A 12,672-nucleotide genomic window follows, 5' to 3' on the forward strand; every position below is an offset into this window, starting at 1 on the left:
CTAGAGCAAGGTTCACTTGGTTATTTACAAACACATTTGAAAGAGAGTATCAGTCCTCATAAAATGGTACAACTCGCTATAAGATTAACTTTTACTTATTCAAAAAACTAAAAGATGGGATATAGGTATCAATTAAAGAGTTTATAAAAATGTAACAGTAATCAAGATGGTAAAACAAGCAAACCTGGTAGTCTTCATTTAACACCTGCCTTCCTGTGCCCCTGCTATAGCAACTAGAACAAGAAATTAACTACAGAACTAAAACTATTTGGTAAAAATATAATAAATAAAGGTACTGATTAAGTTCCTTTTATACACTGCTCATTATTACTTTTAAGTGTGTGATGCTCCCAAAAGCCATGCGATCAGCGATGTGGCAAATATTCCAAAGGGGAATATAAGCCTTATCAATGGGAATATATATTTTAGGATTAAACACAATATAAACTCTAACTGAAGTGGGGAGGAAAAGAGGTGGGGCAGTTTAAAATCTAAAGATGATTTCATTTTGAAAGTAAAATTAAGCTTTTGACATCTCAGCTAAAATAGTATAGAACAGTTGTACACTATCAATATGTTCTTAATGCACACGTTAAGAAAACAAAACATGCTATAAGTTAGGCACTGGTGATTATATCCAAGTATAAAAGAGTTCTGTTAAATGTGGAATTCTAGCATTTAAAATATGATATTGTTTACTAAGATTTGAGTACAATTCCATCATCTAGAAATACGTATATATCTAAGAAGGAATCCTAAATGCAGAAATAGGTTATTACTCTATTCTTTCATTACAATGAAGTTTTATTTCTCTCTCAACTGATAAGCTCTTCATAAATAAAGGTTAATGAAGTACTTAATTTTATGTGTCCACTTAAGGGAAAACAATTCCAAAATACAGAAACAATGGTGACAGAACAATGTATTGTAAATGAAAAGACTTTCTAAAAATGTGTAGATTTAGACCTACATGACTGTGTGTCACAGAAAAACTGACCAATTCCTTAAAGTACAGATCTAATATCCACCAGGCCATATCACTTTGGCAGTCTGTTTTTTTCCTTCAGAAAAATAAAATCTTAAGGGAATACAGTAGAAGAGTATGCAACTATGAATAATCACAACAAAGAAAAATACTCCCCAAATAATATCAGGCAATAAAAACAAACTATAAAACTGCTTATACCATATAACCAAAATCTTGAGGGAAAAAAACCAAAAACTCATTTTATAAATTATTCTATAAGTCTAGAAGGAAACAAAATATTACAAGTAATCATTATTGGCTGGAAGAATTGCTTTTGATATTTATTCACTTACTTATATTTTAATCTCTTCCCTTAAGTTTTCTGTAATGAAAATATATTATTTCTTAATCAGTGGGGGAAGCATTTTAAAAAGATTTTTAAATGGAAAGTGATTAAAATTCAACCTATTTTGGACAAGAACTCCCCCTTTTTGGTGAATTATGTGTTATCTCAAAAGAATCTCAACAGTGAAATTTTTAAATACTCTGAATTAAACATTATTTAAATTGATAAAATCCCCCCTCAACGAATATGCTGAGATATGTTCTTTAGATAATTTCAATTCCAAACTCAAATAATTTGGATGCTTTGAGAAAAACTGCTAAAATGAAATTAATAAAGTTTGTTAAGCTGAAATATCAAATTCATACGTGAATTTAACATTAAAAAGACAGCAAATGTGTCTTTAGAAATAATTTTCTGGAATAAAGTATGATATATGTATTATAATAACATATATAATATGTATATGTAATATATGCATACATATTAAGGGAAAATTGATTTAAATTTATACCTCAGAAAAGAAGAGAAATTTATAAACCGACAGAGAAGAATTTCTAGCACAAGAGGGTCATCTGAAAGATGGCATATGATTTTTTAAAATCAGAAACATTATACGTACTTTTTGACAAAATTTTTAAAGTATCTCAGAAACTTCTACTTACTGCATGTTTAAGTGTGCACATCTCATAAAGGACACACCCCAGAGCCCAAATGTCACTAGAAAAGAGAAAAATAAGAGATCTTCTCTAAATATCAGAATTTACTTTAAAAGGTTTTTTAACTTAAAGGAGACAAAAGCAGCATAAAAATGCTTTGCAAAAATATGTGTTCCATAAAACATGACCTTTCAAACTTAAAATTACAACCATAACCAAATGACAAAAGCAGCTATCCCAGATTAGAAAAATAACAGTTGCCCAAGTAATTACTTTAAAAGTTTCATTAAAGAAATCTAATATTTAAAAGGACAAAAATCAGTAAATTTCATGGATGCTTCATTTAGTTTTTTTATTTTGCATAAATCAAAATGTTTTGTTCAATTATTTGCAAAATACCACAATTTCTTAAATACTATAAAAGCAAAATACTGTTTTAATGAAGAAAATATTAATTTACTAAAATTAAATCTGAAACAAATCTCTGACAGCCAACTAACATATGTAAATACATTAATTTATTTTCCCCTAATTTAAAGACTTAGTTACACTATCTTCTTTATCCACACTCTCTTCCGCTCTTTAATCTTAAACAGATAGTTCTGTAACTAAAAGACTACTTCTATTTTTAAAAGGAAAAAACCCCATAATTTAGAGCTACAGTGGTCCTTGGAAGTCAAAAAAAAGAAAAACAAAACCACTGCTCCTGGAAGTTGAACTTATTGAAAAAGAATAAAGCCCATTATCGAAATCCTAAAGTTATCTTTACCCAAACTCTCACAAAAATCTACAAATATAAACCTGTAACCTCCAAAATTTGTTTAATTTTAAGATTCAACTAAGAAAAAAATGTAAATGTAATTAAGCTTTTAGTAACTTGTACATGTTACAAACTAAAAGCTATAAACAAAAACATTAAACTAATGATCTTATCAATAAAATACTTTAAAATACATTTGGGAAAATATGAATTTCAAAATATAATTGATGATGTTCATGCATTACATTTTTAAAGCATTTTTCCCACAAAACCAATTTTACATAAAATTCTCCAAGGGATGATCAAATCCATTTCAAATTTAAAGACTAATATTTTCACAGTTGAGTTATCCACAAGACACAGAAACAGCATTAAAATGTAAAATTACTTTAGCGCAAAGAAAATACTATTTTCTTTTAGAATATCTACTAATAATACACTGCATGGACTTGACTGATCATTGTAATTTAAACTGATCTTAAATACATTCCTCGGATGACGTTCTCAGACCTTCTGCTCGGGTCTGAAACACAGCTTCCTCTCTATCCTCAAAAAAAAAAAGGGGGGGGGGCAGGGGGATAGCACCCATGAACACATGCATTATTGCCAGCTACCACTTTCTTCCTTTCAGCTTCTAAGGGTGCTTTCAAAATTAAGACCAATGCTTCTTGGTTGGCATTTTTAAATTAGTGAGTATGAGAGAAAATAAAGGGTAACTGGAATTCAGTGGCAGAATTCCTCTTCCCAACACACATATTGGTCAATCTGTTAGCCATAATACGGCCCAGTGATTAGGAATTCGTGCTTCGGAGCCAGATGCCTGGGACTTTGAAGTTACTTTACCTCTTTCTGCATTTGGTTTCTTTATAAGGAAAGGAGGAATGAATAATACCTACAACTCACAAGGTTATCGTGAAGATAAAAAGAGTTAATGCATAAAATGCATTTAAAACAGTGCCTGGCATATAGTAAGTGTTCAATAAATATTAACTATGATAATTCAATAAGTGACTATTACAAACAGAAAGACAAAGAAAGCACTCTATTTCCCATTATAGCTTAAATAGTAAAGTGATTCTATAGTTCCTTCAGCAAGATAGTGAAATAGCTGCTTTATAATTCCCCTCATTATATACTAAAAAAGTGTATATACATATGTATATATGTCTACATATGTGCATTACCGATTTTGAATAATATTCTGAAGTTTAATAAAGACAGTACAACAGAGAAAGATGTAAAGGAAATAAACACATAATGAATATCATTTTAAATACCTTTTATTATTATATGGTTTGTTTTCACAGATTTCGGGTGACAAGTAGTATGGGGTCCCTATGCAAGTCCGAACCAGCTCCACAGTACTAGAACAAAAGAGAGTTACTGGAGAAGCTTAAGACATTTAAAGACATTACCACACATACATCACCAGGGATTAAAATTTCACTGAAGACATTATAGCAAACCAAATTTTAAAACTGTATGTTACCTATTAAGAACTCTAGCAATTCCAAAATCTCCAAGTTGTATCGTCCCATCTTTGGTTAAAAATATGTTCTGTAAAAGAGATGAAAAAAAAAGCCAGAAATATTGCTACAGTCCAGTTCTTAGTCTACGACTTCTGTCATAAAAATGAATCCACTTAAAAAATAATGCTGGGACAAGTGGATATCCACATGCGAAAGAATGAATGTAGACCCCTATCTCACACCATAAGCAAAAATTAACTCAGAATGGATTCTAGACCTAAATGTGAGAACTATAAAACTCCTAGAGGAAAATACAGGAGTAAATCTCCATGCCACTGGGTTACGCAATGATTTCTTAGATATGACACCAAAAGCACAAGCAAAAAAAGAAAATACAGATAAATTGGATTTCATTAAATTAAAAACTTTTGTGCAAAGGACACCATCAAGAAAGTAAACAGACAACCCACAGAATTGGGGAAAATATTTGCAAATCACGTATCTGACAAAGAATCTGCATCCAGCATAAAGAACTCTTACAACTCAGTAATAACCAAAGACAACCCAATTTTAAAATAGGCACAGTCATATATTATATGATCCATTTGTATCAAATGTCCAGAATAGGCAAATCCACAGAGACAGAAAGCATACCACCGGTTTCCAATGCTCTATCATCAAACTGCGGAGCCAGGAGTTTGTGGGATTACATGAATTAAACTCCGTTATCAGTCAGATGTGAACCAAGCACATGCTCACAGCCAAAGACGGCACAAGGCAGGGTTGAGTGGAATGGAGTAAAATGGTCTGAAATGGGATTAGGAGGCTGAGGGTCGGGAGACAGGAAAGATGGGGTAGGGAGCCCCACCATAGTCCCTCTCCTTCCCACTACTCATCCTGGGGCTACAAGGCTACATAAGCAGCTGCAGGCCTAAGGACGTAAGAAGACAGACACACGGCCCTGACATCAGGAAACAAAGCCCCTCTGTACTACCCACTCTGGGAAGGGCATGAGCCCAAGTGAGGCAAACGTGAAAGAAACCTCGATGCAAAGATGAGTGAGCTGTGGGGACAAAGTATCTCCCACAAAAGAATCCAACACATGTGAAGAAAGCTACTGCAAAGAAAAACAACCAATAAAATAACCAGAACCAGAATTCACTACAGACAGAATTAGTTTTATAAAGCAATCCAATAAAAACTTTGAAGTAAATATATTTAGAAACTTGCGAAGAAATAAATGAAGAAATAAATATGCATTTGAAAAGAACAAGACATTATGAAATAAAACCCAATTACAATAAGAACAGATCTATATGAAAAACCATTTAGAAACCTTGGAGAGAAAAAAAGTCATAATAAAGTCAACAGATGAGAAAAGCACTAGTTTACACAAAATTTCAAAGGGATTTAGTTAACTAGAAGATAGGTCGAAAAATTCATGTAGAATACAACTGAGAGAGACACAAAATGTGAAAGAACAAATAAGACACTTGAAGGGACAAATTAAGAAGCTCCAACGTGTGTCTAGAAAAAAATCCAGGAGACAACTGTGAAAGTAGCAAAAAGAGAAATAATATTTGAAAAAATATAACTAAACATTTTCTACAACATTTCTAGAAGAAATATACATTCTCAAAAGTATACAGCATAATGAGTAAAAGTGAGCCTCACCAATTCACAGACTATGAAATTTCAGAACCATGGGACAGAGAGAATATCTTAAATGGGTCAGAGAGAAGAAACAAGGGCAAGAGATTGCAAATTCCTAAACTGCAACACAAGAAGCCAAAAGACAAATGGGCAACATCTTAAAAATTCTGTAAGAAAACAATTTCTAACCAGAAGTCGATAACCAAATTCTCATCAAAGTTAGAGAATCTTGGACTTCCCTTGTGGCGCAGTGGTTAAGAATCCACCTGCCAAGGCAGGGGACACAGGTTCAAACCCTGGTCTGGGAAGATCCCACATGCTGTGGAGCAACTAAGCCCATGCACCACAACTACTGAGCCTGTGCTCTAGAACCCGCGAGCCATAACTACTGAGCCCGCACACCTAGAGCCCATGCTCCACAAGAGAAGCCACCACAATGAGAAGCCCACACACCGCAACAAAGAGTAGCCCCCGCTCACCGCAACTACAGAAAGCCTGCGCAAAGCAAAGACCCAATGTAGCCAAAAATAAATAAATAAAAAGTAAATAAATTTTTTCAAAAATTAAAAAAAATAAAGTAGGAGAATCTTCAAACATGCAAAATCTCAAAAAAAACAAAAAACAAATCCCTTCCACATAACCATTGTTTTGGATTTCTTCCATCATAATGAAAGAGTAGGACATGAAAAGCAGGCAAAGACCTAACACACGAAGCCTGTGTGATATTCAGGGTTACAGTGGAGCGGGGACCGTGAAGGGAGAAGACAGTCGGACGCAGACTGCACCAAGCTCAAACATTCTAGCCCAAGACAATGCTGGCCCCATGTCCACATCCACTGAGAAGTTAGTAGTGACATAATAAACTTACCTGTGATTTTATGTCTCGATGAAGAATTTTTCTATCATGTACATGTTTCAGGGCCAAACATATCTGTACAAACCAGTCCAAAATCTAGGGGGTAAAAATAAGATCTGTCATTTCTTTTAAAATTTACATTTCACAGTAGTCTTTCCTTGATCATTAAAATGCTTCAGAAGTATTCAGGGATGAGGGGAACTAAATCCTTAAAATAATCAGGCTATAATGTTTCACTTCACTGTACTGTAATTAATGTCACCAACATTAGGTAGATATTCGAGCCAACTGACACATTATGTGCAGCACACATGGTAAGTTTAAATGTAAGACACTGCTACTGAAGCATCTCCTATAAATCAGAATTAATATGGAAAGAAATTTCCAGAGAAAAGTGAAAAATGGAATTACTTTATATTTTAGCATAGTATGACGGTGACTTTTCTTTGTTGTTAAATATATCTTTTTTTCTATATACGTAAGTAAAAATCATAAGACGAAAAATATTAGGCTGGAAATTTGGAAGACATCTCTGACTTTTTTCTCGTCCCCCATTCATCACATAAAAACACACACTCTGGAGTTAGCCACTTGAAAGTAAAAAGGCTGGATTTCTACCTCACTTCTAACACCAAAAATATTCCAAGTAGATGGCATTTTTAAACATGAAAAAATTAAAGTTTAAAGAGAGGAAGAAAACATAGGTTAATTTTCTATACTCTCTGACTGACGCAGGACTTCCAAAACATGATACCAAACCCACAAGTCACAAGAAAAGTTCCCTATATAAATTTTAAAACACCTGAATGGCAAAATATACAATTCAATTTAATAATAATTTGAGAAAATACCTGCAACATAACTGATAGATTGCTAATCCTCTAATACACAACAGCTCTTCGACATCACTGAGAAAAACATGGCAGCCAAAATAAGAAGTGGACAGAAGACGGGAAAGGCAAATGACAGAGGAAACATAAGCCAATCAACACATAAACCAAATACTAACTTCCCTCCAAATTAAGAAAATAGCAATTAAACAAGATACCACTGTAACCTGACAAAGATGAAGTGATAAACAATGTTGGCCAGGATGTGAGGAAATAAGTCTTTGATACCCTGTTTGTGAGAAAGTTAATTACAGTTACTTGGTAAAAATTTTAAATTCACATACCATTTGAAAGAGCAGCTGAAATTTCAAATTTATCCTAAAGATAAAATGTCACAAATACAAAAGAATATGTACAAGGATGTGTACTCCAGCATTGTTGCTCCACCTAAACATCATCAAGAGCCTGGGAAAATATCACAATTGGAATCACTAGAATTCTATGCAGCCACTGGGAAGAAGGAAGTACTTCTATGTACATACACTGTGAAGGGAAAAGAAGAAAGTCACAGCACGGTATGCAGAGCGCACTCCTTTTTTTAAGTCTCTTTCTGTCTGTAACGTACCAGAACTCTGTATAATTGTTTACAACTGTGTGCTGTGTGTAGGGAGGATGCGCAGAAGGTCAGCTACCCAGTTAACAGTGTCTTCTTCTTCAGGGAAGTATATTTTCAGAAGAATGAATGAAAGGCAAGTAGCAGGCTTTACTTTTTATTCTTACATATTCAGTATTTTTTTTAAAGAACAAATGTTACATTAAAGTAACCTAAAATTAGAGACTCTGGGAGGGCTCATGCCAAGGAGTACTTCCCAGAACTTCTGCTGCCAGTGTCCTTAGCCCCATGGTGAGCCACAGCCACCGCCCACCTCTGCAGGAGACCGTCCAACCCTAGCAGGCCAATGAATTGGGAGACAAAGGATAACAACTTTATTCAGTGAGCAGAGAGTCCAAGAAGATGGCAGACTAATGTCCCAGAGAACCATCCTGCCAGGCTCTGAATGCTAGTTTCTTTTACAGAACAAAGAGGCATTATAAGATTCAGGCTGCTAATGCTGGCATATGTGCATTTAGCCTTAAAAGAGATTAACTTGAGAAGCAAGAAGAACTACAATCCTGCAGCCTGTGGAACAAAAACCACATTCACAGAAAGTCAGACAAGATGAAAAGGCAGAGGGCTATGTACCAGATGAAGGAACAAGATAAAACCCCAGAAAAACAACTAAATGAGGTGGAGATAGGCAACCTTCCAGAAAAAGAATTCAGAATAATGATAGTGAAGATGATCCAGGACCTCGGAAAAAGAATGGAGGCAAAGATTGAGAAGATGCAAGACATGTTTAACGAAGAATTAAAGAACAAACAAACAGAGATGAACAATACAATAACTGAAATGAAAACTACACTAGAAGGGACCAATAGCAGAATAACAGAGGCAGAAGAACGGATAAGCTACCTGGAAGACAGAACGGTGGAATTCACTACTGTGGAAGAGAATAAAGAAAAAAGAATGAAGACAGCCTAAGAGACCTCTGGGACAACATTAAACGCAACAACATTCGCATTACAGGGTTCCCAGGAGGAGAAGAGAGAGACAAAGGACCCAAGAAAATATATGAAGAGATTATAGTCGAAAATTTCCCTATCATGGGAAAGGAAATAGCCACCCAAGTCCAGGAAGCGCAGAGAGTCCCAGGCAGGATAAACCCAAGGAGAAACACGCCGAGACACATAGTAATCAAATTGGCAAAAATTAAAGACAAAGAAAAATTATTGAAAGCAGCAAGGAAAAAAAGAAAAATAACACATAAGGGAACTCCCATAGGTTAACAGCTGATTTTTCAGCAGAAGCTCTACAAGCCAGAAGGGAGTGTCATGATATACTTAAAGTGATGAAAGGGAAGAACTTACAACCAAGATTACTCTACCCGGCAAGGATCTCATTCAGATTTGATGGAGATATTAAAAGCTTTACAGACAAGCAAAAGCTAACAGAATTCAGCACCACCAAACCAGCTCTACAAATGCTCAAGGAATTTCTCTAAGTGGGAAACACAAGAGAAGAAAAGGAACTACAAAAACAAACCCAAAATAATTAAGAAAATGGTCATAGGAACATACATATGATAATTACCTTAAACGTGAATGGATTAAATGTTCCAACCAAAAAACACAGGCTTGCTGAATGGATACAAAAACAAGGCCCATATATATGCTGTCTACAGGAGACCCACTTCAGACCAAGGGACACATACAGACTGAAAGTGAGGGGATGGAAAAAGATATTCCATGCAAATGGAAATCAAAAGAAAGCTGGAGTAGCAATACTCATGTCAGATAAAATAGACTTTAAAATAAAGAATGTTACAAGAGACAAGGAAGGGCACTACATAGTGATCAAGGGATCAATCCAAGAAGAAGATATAAGAATTACAAATATATATGCACCCAATACAAGAGCACCTCAATACATAAGGCAACTGCTAACAGCTATAAAAGAGGAAATCGACAGTAACACAATAATAGTGGGGGACTTTAACACCTCACTTACACCAATGGACAGATAATCCAAAATGAAAATAAATAAAGAAACAGAAGCTTTAAATGACACAATAGACCAGATGGATTTAATTGATATTTATAGGACATTCCATCAAAAAACAGCAGATTACACTTTCTTCTCAAGTGCGCACGGAACATTCTCCAGAATAGACCATACCTTGGGCCACAAATCAAGCCTCAGTAAATTTAAGAAAACTGAAATCATATCAAGCATCTTTTCTGACCACAGTGCTATGAGATTAGAAATGAATCACAGGGGAAAAAAAACGTAAAAAACACAAGCACATAGAGGCTAAACAATACGTTACTAAATAACCAAGAGATCACTGAAGAAATCAAAGAGGAAATCAAAAAATAACTACAGACAAATGACAATGAAAACACAATGATCCAAAACCTATGGGATGCAGCAAAAGCAGTTCTAAGGGGGAAGTTTATAGCTATATAAGCCTATCTCAAGAAACAAGAAAAATCTCAAATAAACAAGCTAACCTTACACCTAATGAACCTAGAGAAAGAAGAACAAGCAAAACCCAAAGTTAGCAGAAGGAAAGAAATTGTAAAGATCAAATCAGAAATAAACGAAATAGAAACAAAGAAAACAATAGCAAAGATCAATAAAACTAAAAGCTGGTTCTTAGAGAAGATAAACAAAATTGATAAACCATTAGCCAGACTCATCAAGAAAAAGAGGGAGAAGACTCAAATCAATAAAATTAGAAATGAAAAAGGAGAAGTTACAACATACATCGTAGAAATACAAAGCATCCTAAGAGACTACTACAAGCAACTCTATGCCAATAAAATGGACAACCTGGAAGAAATGGACAAATTCTTAGAAAGCTATAACCTTCCAAGACTGAACCAGGAAGAAATAGAAAATATGAACAGACCAATCACAGGTAATGAAATTGAAACTGTGATTAAAAATCTTCCAACAAACAAAAGTCCAGGACCAGATGGCTTCACAGGTGAATTCTATCAAACATTTAGGGAAGAGTTAACACCCATCCTTCTCAAACTCTTCCAAAAAACTGCAGAGGAAGGAACACTCCCAAACTCATTCTATGAGGCCACCATCACCCTGATACCAAAACCAGGCAAAGATACTACAAAAAAAGAAAATTACAGCCCAATATCACTGATGAATATAGATGCAAAAATCCTCAACAAAATACTAGCAAACAGATTCCAACAACACATTAAAAGGATCATACACCATGATCAAGTGGGATTTATCCCAGGGATGCAAGGATTCTTCAATATACGTAAATGAATCAATGTGATATACTGTATTAATAAATTGAAGAATAAAAACCATATGATCATCTCAATAGATGCAGAAAAAGTTTTTGACAAAATTCAACACCCATTTATGATAAAAAATCTCCAGAAAGTGGGCATAGAGGGAACCTACCTCAACATAATAAAGGCCATATATGACAAACCCACAGCAAACATCATTCTCAATGGTGAAAAACTGAAAGCATTTCCTCTAAGATCAGGAAAAATACAAGGATGTCCACTCTCACCACTATGATTCAACATAGTTTTGGAAGTCCTAGCCACGGCAATCAGAGAAGAAAAAGAAATAGAAGGAATACAAATTGGAAAAGAAGAAGTAAAACTGTCACTGTTTGCAGATGACATGATACTATACATAGAGAATCCTAAGACTGCCACCAGAGAACTACTAGAGCTAATCAATGAATTTGGTAAAGTTGCAGGATACAAAATTAATGCACAGAAATCTCTTGCACTGCTGTACACTAATGATGAAAAATCTGAAAGAGAAATTAAGGAAACACTCCCATTTACCACTGCAAGAAAAAGAATAAAATACCTAGGAATAAAACTACCTAGGGAGACAAAAGACCTGTATGCAGAAAACTACAAGACACTGATGAAAAAAATTAAAGATGATACCAACGGATGGAGAGATATACCATGTTCTTGCATTGGAAGAATCAATATTGTGAAAATGACTATACTACCCAAAGCAATCTACAGATTCAATGCAATCCCTATCAAATTACCAATGGCATTTTTTACAGAACTAGAACAAAAAATCTTAAAATTTGTATGGAGACACAGAAGACCCCACAGAGCAAAAGCAATCTTGAGTGAAAAAAATGGAGTGGGAGGAATCAGACTCCCTGACTTCAGAGTATACTACAAAGCTACAGTAATGAAGACAATATGGTACTAGCACAAAAACAGAAACATAGATCAATGGAAGAAGATAGAAAGCCCAGAGATAAACCCACACACCTATGGTCAACTAATCTATGACAAAGGAGGCAAGGATATACAATGCAGAAAAGTTTCTTCAATAAGTGGTGCTGGGAAAACTGGACAGCTACATGTAAAAGAATGAAATTAGAATACTCCCTAACACCAAACACAAAAATAAACTCAAAATGGATTAGAGACCTAAATGTAAGACCAGACAGTATAAAACTCTTAGAGGAAAACATAGGAAGAACACGCTTTGACATAAATCACAGCAAGATCTT

The 12,672-nt window shown here is 34.6% G+C and overlaps 1 protein-coding gene across 7 annotated transcripts in view; it reads right to left on the minus strand.

Moving 5' to 3' along the window:
• NEK1 (NIMA related kinase 1) overlaps window positions 1-12,672 on the minus strand; it is a 233,037-nt gene that overhangs the window by 164,173 nt on the left and 56,192 nt on the right. For all 7 annotated transcript variants that reach the window (XM_079926984.1, XM_079926982.1, XM_079926986.1 and 4 more), the window contains 4 exons: window positions 6,720-6,803; window positions 4,219-4,286; window positions 4,007-4,093; window positions 1,976-2,030 (listed from right to left, as the gene is read on the minus strand). In XM_079926984.1, the coding sequence (XP_079783110.1) occupies window positions 1,976-2,030; window positions 4,007-4,093; window positions 4,219-4,286; window positions 6,720-6,803 (294 nt within the window). The remainder of the gene's footprint in view (window positions 1-1,975; window positions 2,031-4,006; window positions 4,094-4,218; window positions 4,287-6,719; window positions 6,804-12,672) is intronic.

The sequence above is a fragment of the Stenella coeruleoalba genome, assembly GCF_951394435.1.
Source record: "Stenella coeruleoalba genome assembly, chromosome: 7".
Taxonomy (NCBI): domain Eukaryota; kingdom Metazoa; phylum Chordata; class Mammalia; order Artiodactyla; family Delphinidae; genus Stenella; species Stenella coeruleoalba.